The sequence below is a fragment of the Ailuropoda melanoleuca genome, chromosome 13 (assembly GCF_002007445.2).
Source record: "Ailuropoda melanoleuca isolate Jingjing chromosome 13, ASM200744v2, whole genome shotgun sequence".
Taxonomy (NCBI): domain Eukaryota; kingdom Metazoa; phylum Chordata; class Mammalia; order Carnivora; family Ursidae; genus Ailuropoda; species Ailuropoda melanoleuca.
In genome coordinates this window covers 65,777,179-65,791,843 of record NC_048230.1, presented here as the reverse complement: position 1 = coordinate 65,791,843, position 14,665 = coordinate 65,777,179, and the positions used below count along the sequence as shown (strand labels likewise).

Sequence of the window (14,665 nt, the reverse complement as noted above, 5' to 3'; positions counted from 1 at the left end):
TTATAAATTCGGTTTAATTTGTCCTAATTTATAATTAAGTGAGTAGTACTTATTTTTAAATGTAGAACTAGAGGCCAAATAAAAATATGGCGACTTGATTATTTAATTTTTTTAGAAGTATTAAAGTAGCTTTAGAGAATTAAATGTTAAAATGTGTTTGAAAAGGCATTGCATGTGACTTTTGATAGTGTTAAACCCTGAAAATAATTTCAACAGATGTTTTAGGGTATTCCTAACATCGGAGGAGATTCTAAAATGTGAATTCCTTTTTTCTATAAAATTCCAAAAAAATAATTGATCGCCTTTTCATTGGTTTTTTTTTTTAGATGTAACTCCCTATGAGTTAATTAAGAAATTTTAAGATATATTGAACTGCCAAATCCTAGTGGGTGTCTGTGTAAAAGTACCTGAGCTGAGCGCTAGAAGCTGCTTTGGTCCAGTGTGTGTGCCCTGTGCACTGTTGTTCAGTCAGGCTTGACGCTCAGGCCAGTGGGGTGGGGAGCATAGCACTGTGTGGGTGCCCATCGTGCTCACTGTGGCTGCTGTGGTCTGTGCCTGGTGGAATGCTGTGCTTCTCGTTACTAATGCTTAGTTGTTTTCCCTCCCTGTGGGATGTGGCATTGGGGTTATATCCTAGCTCTTAATACAGATTCAGCTGCTGGGCTCCTGATTCGCAGCATTCATCTTGTCACCCAAAGACTCAACTCCCAGTGGCGGCAAGACATGAGCATATCACTGGCAGCTCTAGAGCTCCTCTCTGGCCTAGCAAAGGTGAGGAGAACAGTCCTTTTATTTTAGCCCAATAGCTTTGGACCATGACTTTTTTTCCTATATCTCTCAACTCCTGGATATGGGTATTACAGTGTTACTTACTCTCAAACATAGTTTTATCCAGAGTGTGCAAAAATGAGCCTCCTAGTGAAATTTTACAAAGTGAACTTTACTTTTTTTAATAGGTTCAAAGATGATGAATGATACTTTTGCTCTTAAGTTACAGGAAACATTTCAGTACTTCCTATTAATTTGCACATGATAATAGAATACCTGTTGGTTTTGTATTTGCTTATAATACCCTTAAATTTTCAGCATGATATTTTGTGTCATTATAGGATCATCTGATTTTAATAAATGCACATAAAAATATGCATAAATATCAAAATACTGATGCTGAGTAGAAGAAGCCAGACCCCCTCCCCCCAAAGAGAATACAATACGTGTGATTTTATTTGTATTAAACTCTAGAAAATGCATTGACAGAAAGCAGATCAATAGTAACCTAAGGAAGGGGCATAAAGGAATGGAAGAAAGGGTTATAAAGGTGCACGAGGATATTTGGGGGTGGCGGATATGTCTACTGTTTTGATGGTAGTGGTAGTTCACAAGTGTATACTTACGCCAAAATTTGTAAAATTACACTGTAAATATGTGTAGTTGCCTGTATGTTAATTATACCTCTGAGCAGCTATACAGAACTTTATAGCCCATGGTGCATCACCACAAGATTGGGTTAGAGGGCTTAAGAAATATATACATGTTCCATTGCCAGATATTCTTTTGATATCTGGGAGTGATGAATAGGTGTACCCCAGGAGTTTAGCTTTTTAGCCAATGAAAAAATATGCTAAAATGAAATAACTATTTTAGAGTTTGAAAAATGCTCTCTGGTTTTTATAGAGTATTATATAATGATGTATCTGAAATATTCTGTTCCTGTATAAATAATATTTTATTTATTTATTTTTAAGATTTATTTATTTCAAAGAGAGAGAGAGAGTGGGAGGAGGGACAAAGGGAGAGAGGGAGAGAGAATCTCAAGCAGGCTCCACCCACTGCACAGACCCGACATGGGACTTGATCTCACACAACCCTGGGATCGTGACCTGAGCCAAAGTTAAGAGTTGGACACTCAACTCATTGAGCCACCCAGGTGCCTTTGTATCAATAATATTTTAAAAAGCAAGGCTTCCTGTGGTGTATCCCAGTGTCAGAAAGGCCAGGCTGCAGTGTAGATAGTTTGAAATTGATACAGTGGTTCCTGGCTAACTGTGTTCCCCGTATGAATATGCTTAGGTGAAGGTGATGGTTGACTCTGGAGACCGGAAGCGAGCCATCAGTTCTGTGTGCAGCTACATTGTGTACCAGTGTAGTCGGCCAGCTCCTCTTCACTCCCGGGATCTGCACTCCATGATAGTAGCAGCTTTTCAGTGTCTCTGTGTCTGGCTGACAGAGCACCCTGATATGCTTGATGAAAAGGTTAGTAAATAAAATCTTTAAAAAATAAATAAAATCTTTAAAAAAAAAAAAGAAAGAAAGAAAAGGTTAGTTTACTAGATCTTAAAACAAGAAGGAGAAACAAAAATGTATATTGGGAAGATGTCTCTTAAAAGAGAATATTTAAATACGTATTGCCTATTTTAAACTGAATATTCTTTGTTATATTTCGGTAGAATACTTGTCCTTTGGAGCACAATTCAAAAATTGTCATCACACTTATATTTGGTTGCAAATTAATCCATAGAGAAGTTCTTTTGCAAGATGGAGCCTTGACTAATTTCTCTGAAATATCAAGAAAATTCTTTCTTGAAAGGATGTGGTAGCTTTGAGATGGCCAGCAGGCACTTTGGTCACACATTGCCAAACTTTGAAGGACAGTTGGTAGCCGGGCTGCAAACCGAGGGCACAGCTTGCCATAACGGTTTGCTTGTAGATAAAAATCTCATTTCACACATATTTCCCACTTTCAAGTAGGCGCAGATCTCTAGGCTGATTTCCCTTGCCATTGTTCCATTTAATATCTTCCTTATAGGGAGCCAGGCGGCTATCAAGAATTCATAGTATAAATAAGATATATCAGGCTCATTGGATATTTATGGAGAACTTTATATCATTTTAAAATAATACTGTTGATTAACTTAGTTATTTTCATTATGATTTCTACTAAAGTTATGGTACCAAGAATTGCTTAAAAATGTTAGTAATGGATGAACTTCCCTTTGGATAATCTAATGTCTTAATGTCTTAAACCATCCCAGGTTTAACTGAATTACTGTTCTATTTCTTAAACTTGGGCTTTCATGATTTTATAGTCTGTGGTAGTTTTGTAAGAATTATGACTGATAAGACTGAATTGAATTTATCATTTATTATCTAACTCTGAACATTCAAATTCAGTTCTTAAAAGAAAAATTGGGCAAAGTTTTTTATATTATTGTGAAATTAACATATACCTATTAAAGTGAGAAGGAAACTGGAGCCCATCACCAAAACACAACCACTGTTAGCATTTTGCTGTATTTCCTTATCTTCTCATAGGTGTATTACAAAAACTGATTTGCCTTTCCTGCTTCTAGGACTGTCTTAAGGAAGTATTGGAGATTGTGGAACTGGGTATTTCAGGAAGTAAATCCAAGAGCAGTGAGCAAGAAGTCAAGTACAAAGGAGATAAGGAGCCAAACCCTGCATCTATGAGGGTAAAGGATGCTGCTGAAGCCACCCTAACATGGTATGAAAGTGACTGCACAGGGATTGCTCCTAGCAATTAGATGGGGTTAGTTGTGGTCCATGTTGTTTCCTCTCCTCCTCAGTTGTTCAGCATTAAGTGATGTAATCTTCCAGGATACTTTTTCTTTAGAAATAAAATAGAAAGGGAAAACTTGTTTTGGGGACCAAAAGAACCCAGGAATGTGGGGCTGAGAGTTTGGGTCCTTGTTTTTCCTTGCTAATTGGCATTAATTGAAGTCATATCTTGTTAGAGTTAGAAAGAATCTCGGAGAGCCTTACCCTTCCTCTTCCCTTTGGTGCCTGAGTCCAGAGATGGGATCTGCCTGAGGTCACACTATTAAGTCTCCTGCTTCTTAGCTGAGTGGTCTGTATTCCGTTACATTTATAGTACGTATTAGAAGTGCATTCAGTCAAAATTTATGAGCTCCCTCTTATGAACTTGTAATAGGATTGTAAAGATAAATCAGATTCAATCACCATGCTCAAAAAGGTTCTTGTCCAATAGGGAAGATAAGAGATGAGCACAAATAGCTATAATGTTAGGTAGAGAGTAAGTGCTGCAGGAGAAGGGGTATAATAACATGCTGGAAGGGGGAATACTTCCAGATATGGGCAAATCAGAGCTTTCTAGAGAAGATGACATTGGACCTGACTTTTACAGGACTGGTGAAGTTTCATCAAAAACCAGATTACAGAGTGGTTAAGAAGGCAGCAAGGGAAGATTTCTGTTCTAATCATTTTGGTAGTGAAGGGATGGAGACAGGTTGGAACCTTAGAAAAATAGAGATTGCTGAGAGAGTTTGCATTTGGCTGGTAAGTGAGGGGAATGGAAAGAGGGAAGGAAGGCCATGTAGGCACATTTATGGATTGAAGGGAAGAGTTGAGTGGAGAAGATGAGGTAGAATCACAGTACAGATGGAAATTTGGGGCTTGTGAGGGTAAGTGTGGGTGAAGACCCAGAAAACATAAAAGCAGGAAGGCAGATGTCAGGTCAGTCTGGATTGGCTCATCTTGGTCTTAAAGTGGTAGGCAGGACTGCTTGCAGATTTGTGTGTAAGTCAGCCCTTACCAAGATCCCAGAATCTTTTGAGTTCAGTGGTCTATGTATCACTTGGGGTGTGTGTTATTGGGGTGTTATTTCTCTTCCTCGTAGGCTTTGGTCATTCAGTGCATTTTTAGAAGTATGCATGCTTTAGTTTAGTCCTGCTTACTGCACTAGCTAGGCTTTTGGTGTGCTTCTGGAGGTTTGGCTAATAGCTAGAAAATCAGAAAAACGTGAATGCAACTGTTTAAATATGTACTTATACAGGCGATGAGTACTAGATAAAAGTTCAGAGAGGTGCTTGGATGGCTCAGTCATTTAAGTGTCCAGTTCTGGGGTTTTGTTTTGTTTTTGAAGATTTTCTGTATTTATCTGAGAGAGAGAGAGATTGTGCACGAGTAGAGGGAGGTGCAGAGGGAGAAGCAGACTCCCCGCTGAGCAGGGAGCCTGATGTGGGGCTTGATCCCAGGACCCTGAGCCAAACACAGATGCTTAACTGACTGAGCCACCCAGGTGCCCTTCTAACTCTTGGTTTCAGCTCAGGTCATGATCTCATGGGTGGCGAGATTAAACCCCAAGTTGGGCTTTCCGCTCAGCGGAGAGTCTGCTCAAAGATTATCTTCCTCTGCCCCTCCTCCTGCTCGTGTACGTGTGTTCTCTTTCAAATAAATAAATCTTAAAAAAAAAAAAAAAAAGAAGACCATGTGGGGGGTGGGATAGACTGAAAAGCTTTATAAAAGAACTGAGCTTTGATGTGTGCCTGGAAGAATAAGAAGGATATGGAGAGAAAGAGGGAGAGCATTTCTCACTGGGAACTCTGTATTATACAAAAGTAAGTTTGCTGCCTCCTAGCCCCTAGGTGGGGCATTCCTATGAGAATATGACGCCGCAAGAATTGGTATGTATGTGTTCAGAATGAGTAATGAGCCCTGGCTTCCAGGCAGCCTAGCCAGTGATTATCTAGGTGGCTCATCTGTTTTATCTGCACTTGTTTCTGCTGCCAGCTCCACAAATGGTATCTCCAGTTACCAGTCTTGAAGAGGGCCCTGCAGAGTACCGTCATCATGAAACCTGTCCCAAACCAAATCTCTCTGTTGCCTCAAAATCACTGCTTTATGTTTGCATCACTGCTGCTTTCCGGTTATGCAAACACAGACCTTTGGCTTTTTTTTCTGATTTATCTCTGCTTTATCTGTCATTAGCCATATGAAGCTAGTGACCGAGTCCAGTAGACTCTATTTTTACAAGTATTTCCTCCGTCCCCTCTAACCTCAGCATCCTGGTCTAGGCTCTTCTCACTTCTTGCCTAATTTCCCTGTTTTTAATCTCACCGTGTTCATCTTGCATTCCGTTTTTGAACTCCTCCTTAGGCACTGTTGTTTTTTTTTTTTCTGTTGCTTGAGTGGTTGAAAACAATAGATCTCTTGTTTCCTGCCATGTTGTCTGAACTTCTTGTCTGGTTGTCAAGACCCTCCTTCTTCTGTACCCACTCCTACTGTCTGATCTTTCCCAGCATATCCCTTCTGCCATAGTAGGACCTGGCAGGCCATTTGTGGGCATGCTCATACCTGCCTCTGTGTATTCCCTGGGTTTCATGACTTCCCTCTTTTCCCTGAGGTCACATCCTCCACTGTTCAGTGCTCACATAAGATCTGTCTGCCTCCATGGGATCTCTCTTGGCTATTCTGCTTCCAAATGATGACTCTTTTCTGTGCCTCTGTGCTCGTTCAGTCAGACGCGACTGCATAGTGTGGAATTCTATACTGTCACGATTGTATCTGGTTATATTTGATACATGCTGGTGTTGTCTCCCAAACTTGGGTAGAGCCCACATTTCCTTCTTCAACACCTCTTCACAATGCTAAGAATAGTAGACGGTGATGAAGTGCAGAGTAGCTAGTTGGGTGTTTTCTCCTTCGTGTACTAATACAAATTCAGAATTAGGACTCTTGGAACACCTTTCAGCAGCCCCTCTGCTTAAGCCACCTGTAAGACACATATACCCAGTTATTTAGTCTCTAATTTTGGGATACTGTAACCCCCTGGGTTCCCATTTCATTTTTATTGTTAAAAATTTGATGTTTAGGGGGCGCCTGGGTGGCTCAGTCGTTAAGCGACTGCCTTCGGCTCAGGGCGTGATCCCGGCGTTCTGGGATCGAGTCCCACGTCAGGCTCCTGCTAGGAGCCTGCTTCTTCCTCTCCCACTCCCCCTGCTTGTGTTCCCGCTCTCTCTGACTGTCTCTCTGTGTCAAATAAATAAATAAAATCTTTAAAAAAAAAATTGATGTTTACATTGAACTGAAATCATCCCACTTAAACTTCTACCTATTAGTTCTAATTCAAACTCTTGGTAGTGGAGTCCTCTTCCCAGGCAGTAACGATATCTGAACATAGTGCTCATGAAGTTAGTGATTCGTTTCTGCCAGTGCCTTAAGCTATTTGTTACATGACAGAGCTTCAAGTACCTTTATCATCCTGGTCATTCTTCTCTCAGCAGTGGGGGTTTGACTACGTATGTACCTCTTAAAGTTGCTGAGTACAATATTCTAGGTGAGTTGGATGATCTTTACGCCCTGTAGGATATTATTTTCATTAAAATGTACTTTGAGACTGCATTGGGTTTTTGAGAACTTGATGATTTGCATAAACTCAACTAAAATTAGAGTCTTTTTCACACATTTATCTTTTGTCTGTTTTTCTCATCGTGTACTTACTTGTTTGGGGGTATTTGGATGTACAGAACTCTACATTTAAACTTCGGATCTTTTTATGTAAGATTTCTCTCATTATTTGGATCCCAACTCTTCCTCTGACATATTAACTCTGCAGCTCAACTTTTGGTCAACCGTAGATTTAATGAGCCTGCTATGTGTGTGACTTAGTCAAAGACACTGGTGAAAATATTGAACAGAGATAGACTCACAAAGCACACCATCAGAGATTTCCATTCGGGTTGACAGGAATTTTTCAATGTTGTCTCCAAGGTTGTCACCATACACTGTTAAGTACCTGTATGTCTTGACTTCAGAAACCATTCTCTACCTTTCCAGTCTAGTCACTATCAGAAGAGAAAATGTGGTTAGGCTGGTGTGATTTGATCTTAGTAACCTGTTTCCTTGCCAGCAGCCCATTTGATATTGTCTTAGGATCTTGCGTCCAACATGACAAACTCACATGGTCCATATACTTTGTAACATCTGTCTCTGTCCTGCATTAGAAAACTGAAGTCACATTATCCTCTTTCTGGTCTACTATTTCACTTGTTTTCCACACATCCTTAGAGGCTTGAACTCACCATCAAATTCTCCTGGTCTCTGAAATTTTTAGACCATCCTCCACCTAAGAGAAGAGAAAATTTTTGGTGGAAAACATCTGTTGAGCAGTGTTGCCTTCCATTATCAGAGCTGTTTGTGTTCAGGCATTAGAATGAAGGAGAAAGGGAGAGGCTGCTCAGGCTAAGAATTGAGATGACGAAAATGTGTTGGGGAGTATTAGTTTTCCGAATGAGGTGCCATGTGGGGAAGGCCTTGTGGCACACTGGTAGTACATCAGACTCCAAATGAGATGCATATGACGGGTCAGGTGATAATAGGACCACAAGGTAAAATCATTACAAGGTACTTTCTCTCTTTGTTTCAGTTTCTTCATTATACAATGGGAATGATAGTGGTACTTACCTCATAGGGTTGTTTTGATAGCTAAACAAAAGAACGTGTATTAAGTGCTTAGACCAGTGCCTCATGGTAAGTGCCAGTTATTATTATTGTTAATTGAATGTATGCAGAAATTTCTATGGACATAAACATTTCTGAATGTTAAGTTTTGTTCTTGTTCAGTTGAATTCCAGTTTACAAAGCATTTTTTTTCTTAAATATTCTTATTTAGTAATTACAGTAGTTCTGTAAGGTGTACTATTAGTGCCTCCAGTCTTATCTGTAAAATGGGGATAATGTCTACTCAGGACCACACAGTGAGAAGGCAGCAGGCCCTGGTTCCTGGTTGCTTAAAAAAATCACTTATCACATCTGAGCCTGAATTTCCTCATCTGAAATATTGAGGTTTGGCTGGTCTTTGGGTTCTTTTCTAGGTCTAGAATGCTTTAGCTAGCATAATCCTGACACTTGGAGCACATAACATATTTTTTAAAATACATTTTTGAGAGCTCCACAATTTAGAAGTGTGGTTAGTTGGGTTCTCTGGATAGCAGGCTCTGAGAGAAATTTCCTTGCAAGAAGTTTATTGGAAGGTGCTCTTAGGATCACCTGCTCTATGGAGGTGAAGGAGGCAGGACTGAGCAGAGGGGAAACACTAAGCTGAGGCAGGTACAACAGAGATCTTTGGGGCTGGGATGGGACTTGATACTGCCATATAACCCTTTTGCTGCCTGTGGGCTGTTCCAGACAAAGTGGTGATTTGGGGTGAGGTGCTTCTTCTTGGCCTGAGAGCAAGTCCTAGAGAGGGATGCAGCTGAAAATTGTGGCCACCATCTCTTGGGACTGGAGCTTTCAGACTTGGAGGCAGGAATCTGGACCACACACTACGACGTCCACCACAGGAAGTAACTCTGATTTGCAAAGAGGAAGCATGGCTGTGGTCACTTAAAATTCAAAGGGCAGAAGAACACATTGATGCATGAGGTAAACTTAAGATTTTGCTTTGGGTATTAACTGTTATCTTTTGCATTCTCCATAGTATTATGCAGTTGCTTGGCGCATTTCCTTCACCCAGTGGTCCTGCCTCTCCTTGTAGTCTGGTGAATGAGACCACTTTGATTAAGTACTCCAGGCTCCCAACCATAAACAAGCATAGTTTCCGGTACTTTGTCTTGGATAACAGTGTCATCCTGGCAATGCTGGAGCAACCTCTTGGAAATGAACAGAGTAAGTTGCAGCACTTTGGGCCTTCTCCATTGCAAAATCGACGTGTTCATCAGTACTCGCAGGCTGTTTCCAGGGTCAGGGAGGGAAAGACTGCAAATGCACACAGAAAATAGAATACACATATTAAATAGAATCTCTTAGAGGCTCTTTGTATGTATCTGAAATATCAGAAAGGAGCTCTATAGTTCTGTAAAAAGTTTATTTTAGTGGGGTATTTTCTCTTGTGTAATGTGTATAAAAATTATTATTACTCTTCCTGAACTTCGGATCCTGCCCTTCTCCTCTTCTGGCCCTCATTCCACATCGTTGTATTTCAGTTATCCGTGCCACCCAAACAGGTGGGAAATTTGAGGAGTCATCTTGGCCTGCTCCTTCCTGTTTCCCCCTTCCATAATTGGTGTCCGAGTTTATGCTTACCCAGTGATTCTTGCATCTTTTTTTCCTCTGCACCCCTCCCAATACATCCAAATGCAGGGCCTTAATATTTCTTACTCAGATTATTGTGGTTGCTTCCCACATGGTCTGACCACCCCCACCCCCCCATTCCAAAATATCTTACCCTTACCCCAGTCCTACTTGCTGCCATCATTATACTCTTAAATATGGATCTGACTATGCCAGTGCCCTCCTGAAAACCCTTTAATGATTTTCCGTTGACACAGCATACACTAGTTCCCTCCTCAACTTCCCCCCACAATTGTAACCCATCTCGAGGTACATGATTACCACTACAACCCAGGCTACTCAGAGTATATATATTTTTTTTCTGATGGCATTTGGAATCAGCCAGTATGTAAAGGAAGCATGTTCTCAGAGAGACCCTTATTTCTGGGGAAGTGAAGCTTACAGACCCATGGGCAGAGAGGGTCCAGAGAATCACCCACTGTTCCTTCATTTATAGGTGAAGAAATGGAGGCTCAGAGAGAGTATGTGACTTGGTCAGGGTTACGCAAGAAGTACTTGGTATGACTAGGACTAGTGTCCAAATTTTCTGAGCCTCATGCTGTCCTTTTCTGTTGTCCCTGCCCCCTAGGATTTTCTTAGTAATTAAAGACTTGTTACCTTTACAAAGGTGAACAGGGTCTTACAGTCCCATGCAAATTCTGTTGAGACTGTATAAGTAGGATCTCATGAATCCATAAAATGAAAATGAAACCTTTCCCTATAGCTCAGAGATGAGTGGATACCATCACAGGTTTCCATTGTGTGGTGGTAAGATACAGTGACTTTAATATAAAATAAATGTTGCCTTTAAGCATTGCCCAGCTCTAGAAGTGCTAGTTCCAGCTCTTCCCTGCATGCACTTCAATCTTCTCTGTCCTAGACCTAGGGCTTGCTTCACTTTCTTCCTTGCCTTGTACCTGTTATTCATTATTCCTCCAGCCTTCTACTCCCAGGCCACCTGCTGTGGAGTCTAAAATCTCAGTGTTCCCTTCAGGTTTCCTGGCCTGAGGGGTAAGTGTCAGCCCTCTTTCAGATTTTTTAGGACTTCCCTACTCTCATTCACAGTAATTTCACTGCTTTGGAAGTGTACCAAAAATATAAACAGTTTGGACTTTATAGATTTACAAGGACATTTTAATAGTTTATTGTAATAGTTAATAACAGAAGAAGTGAGAAAAAATGTTTGAAGAAGTTGAACTCCCACACCAGGACAGAAGGAGGGAATAAGGAGGAGGATCTGGGTCACTTTGAGTTCCTCCCATCCCCCCACCCCCAATTCCCTGCCCCTGAACTTCCCCTGGGATGGAACAGTGACTGCCTGTGGTGGATAGCAGTACACAAGGCGTGGGGGAATGCAGCAGCAGCACTGCAGACAACCAGTCTGTCTCTCTGTACTAAGAGTATGGGCTAGGACAGGGTTTACCAAAAATGTGTATGTGTACCCATGGAGGCATGTGAGATGGTGTTAGTGAATATATTGGTGAACATTATTTTATGTATTGTTAAACATGTGTTTAAAAAATACATTATTAGCACACCAAAATTCACAGTTTTCCATTTAAAAATACATAATTTCCTTTTAAAATAGATGTAAGTTTAAATAAGAAAGTGGTTGATACGAAGTAAGATAATAGTACTTACGGTAAGTGGATATGGCAGAAACCGCAGAGGTGGCACACGGACAGGAACACTGTGGCTTTCAAACACTGCTGCTGGGGTTTGGATTATTAGAGGCTCTACAGTTGATAACACATGTATTTTAAATGGTTGTTGTCTGAAATAAAAACTTTTTACACCAATATTTTATTCTAGATGATTTTTTCCCCTCTGTCACTGTGCTGGTCCGGGGAATGTCTGGAAGACTTGCTTGGGCACAACAACTTTGCCTTTTACCCAGAGGAGCAAAAGCAAATCAGAAGGTATCCATTAGAAGTTACAGGGAAATGACTAGGAGTGAGTGAGTGAGTGCATGTGTTCGCGTGTGCGTGTGTTATGATTTAAAGGTTAAATAATATCCCAACAAAATTCATTAATATTTTTGATCCTAGTCAGGGTTCAGTCAGTTGGTTCACATCAGAATCATCTTAGGAGCCCATAATTTCCACATCCACTAAATTACTCTTTAAAGGCATCTTCATGATGGGTGTATTTTCAAAAAGCTTTCCAGGTGATTCTGAATCCGCTTATGATCAAGAACTGTTCTGAGCCGTGGCCTCATTTTTTTATTCTGTGTTAAATATGATAAAACTCAGGTATATGCCATATATGAAAAAAATTTGGCCAGACTCTCGGTCTCTCTGGCAACAGGACTTAGTTTCACATTGTTTTTATATGATTTATTCCTGTATAATTGGTAATATGCCCTATAATTTTTTTAATATGCTGTATAATTTAATGAAATCTTATTTGGGATGGCATAGTTTATTTTCTTTGTAACGTTTGTAATTTTGTGAATAAAATTTGCTCATGGGAGAAGGTTGTCTAATTCAGATAATAAGGAAGAAATTTTAGATCATCTGTACTCTGACTTTCCAGAAGTAGTCACTAAGTATTTTCGTAGATTTATTTACAATCTTTTTTTCTTTTCTGTACACGATAATATTGAATAGAATTTGAGTCCTTTTTATTTACTGTTCTTTTCACTTTTTACATTACTAGCTTTTACGTACGTTACTAAAAATTCTTTAAAACATGACTTCATAAAATGTCACCAGCATTTAAGAGAGACAGCCACAAAATTGGAGCATGTGTCTAAAATCATTTAACATCCTAGCCATCTCTTCTAAGATGAGATGTGTTTTTACCCTGAGGAGCACACCCCTGTTTTCACTTGCTGGCATCACGCAGATCACATTCTATCAGCACTGTAAGCCACTAAATTAGCATTAAAGACAGGAGGAAGGAGATCAGAAAAGGAACTAAGATTTGTTGATGCTTTAATATGTGCCTTATACATTTTTATTTAATCATTACAACATCCTTGTGATGGATTATTTCTACTTTTCAGATGCAAAAACAGAAGCCTCACAGTAAATGTATATTAAAGCAGAGATTTGGAGCTATGAGGATCTAGATTTGGTATTCAGTTGAACTCACTGTCTAGAGAGGCCCAGGGGACCTAAACTTGTACTTTGTTATATGGGATGATATGAGAACCCTTGGAGAAGAGGGAATTTTGAGCCTTAAGTTCTGAACTGCTTTATCAATTGGTTTACCACTTAATACGGAAGATTCTGGCCTGGGGCTGTTAGGGGTATACAACCCATAAGTCACAAAATCTGCAAAATGATGAACGTTTTTATAAAAATAAAGGAGTACACTGGTACACAGTCTGTTTACCTTTGGTGTTAGCAGTGGTATTTGCAGATTCTTAACTGAGTTTCAGTGTTACGTAATCCTAGGGAAACAGGCATCTAAGAGACCAGGGAAGTACATGTCATTACAGAGGCACCAAATGTAATACACATAACATTATTTGTTTTATTTTAACAGCTTTTTGTACCTGAACCTCGTCCAGTTCCTAAAAACGATGTTGGATTTAAATATACTGTCAAACATCGACCATTTCCTGAAGAGGTGGATAAGATTCCTTTTGTGAAAGCAGATCTGAGCATTCCAGATTTGCATGAAATTGTCACTGAAGAAGTAAGATAAGTTATTGTCAGCTGTTGTTAAGGGAAGGATTATAAACATTCTTGAACAACTGCTGTGGTTGAGACACTGTTGTTTTTTTTTTTTTTTAATGTTGTTGGAGGTGGTTCCTGAGATGACCTAGATCTCTGTCATCCAGGTTACCGTGTAATAGGACAAGTGTAGTTTGTGACTGATTGAAAGGACCTGGACCTCTCTTAGAGAGGCGTCTGGGCTGGTCCATGGTAGGTTTCAGCAGGATGGGGACATGATCAGGCTCTGGTGGAGGGTTTTTGGAGCAGGGAGACCAGTTCAGAGATTTTGATGACCGTTCAGGCAGGGAAAAGGAAAGACTACCTGACTGATAGTGGAAGTTGAAACACATAGAATGTCCTGTAGAGGTAGACCCAAGCAGTCTTTGATTGATGAGAGAAGGAAAAAAACTGTAAGAACTTAGATTCTGAAGCTGAGTGACAAGGGAGATATCAGTGCTGTTTACAGAAATATGGATTATTTGGGAAGAGGACAGGTTTGGGAAGATGGGAAAAATGTATTTGGTTTTAGATTAATTTAGATAATTAGATTAAATAATTGGTATCTTAGATCAAGAAAGAAGTTGTTTAAGTAGGGGCATAGGGGCGCCTGGGTAGCGCAGTCGTTATGCGTCTGCCTTCGGCTCAGGGCATGATCCCGGCGTTTCAGGATCGAGTCCCACATCGGGCTCCTTGGCTGGGAGCCTGCTTCTTCCTCTCCCTCTCCCCTGCTTGTGTTCCCTCTCTCGCTGGCTGTCTCTCTGTCACATAAATAAATAAAATCTTAAAAAAAAAAAAAAAAAGAAGTAGGGGCATAAGTATGTTAGGGCTTGAGAGAATAGGGCAGGAATCAGAGGCTGCTTACACTAGCCAGAGAGACCGGGGAGAAGGAGCACTAAGTAGAGGATTTTGGCATGAATGTGCGGGTGACCTTTGGGAGCAGGTTCAAAAGAGTGTTAAAGTCAGGGACAGGAGTGTAAGGGGCTGGGGAGTGAATGGTTAATGAGAGGCAGTGAACATAAACTATACAGTTAGCAGTAAAGAGAAGAGTACAAAGTGGATAATAGCATGAGGAAATGTCCTAGCTAAGGCAAGGCAAAGCTAGTTTTTACTTTTTTTTTCCTTTTTTTTTTTTT

At 40.3% G+C, this 14,665-nt stretch overlaps 1 protein-coding gene across 3 annotated transcripts in view; it reads left to right on the top strand.

Annotated features, from left to right (window-relative positions):
* The window catches only part of RALGAPB (Ral GTPase activating protein non-catalytic subunit beta), a 76,630-nt gene that overhangs the window by 41,234 nt on the left and 20,731 nt on the right, over positions 1-14,665 (top strand). For 2 of the 3 annotated variants that reach the window (XM_002915147.4, XM_034641760.1), the window contains exons 16-21: positions 638-771; positions 2,071-2,253; positions 3,351-3,502; positions 9,236-9,423; positions 11,680-11,786; positions 13,360-13,512. In XM_002915147.4, the coding sequence (XP_002915193.2) occupies positions 638-771; positions 2,071-2,253; positions 3,351-3,502; positions 9,236-9,423; positions 11,680-11,786; positions 13,360-13,512 (917 nt within the window). The remainder of the gene's footprint in view (positions 1-637; positions 772-2,070; positions 2,254-3,350; positions 3,503-9,235; positions 9,424-11,679; positions 11,787-13,359; positions 13,513-14,665) is intronic. The other variant, XM_011219609.3, reaches the window with a different exon arrangement.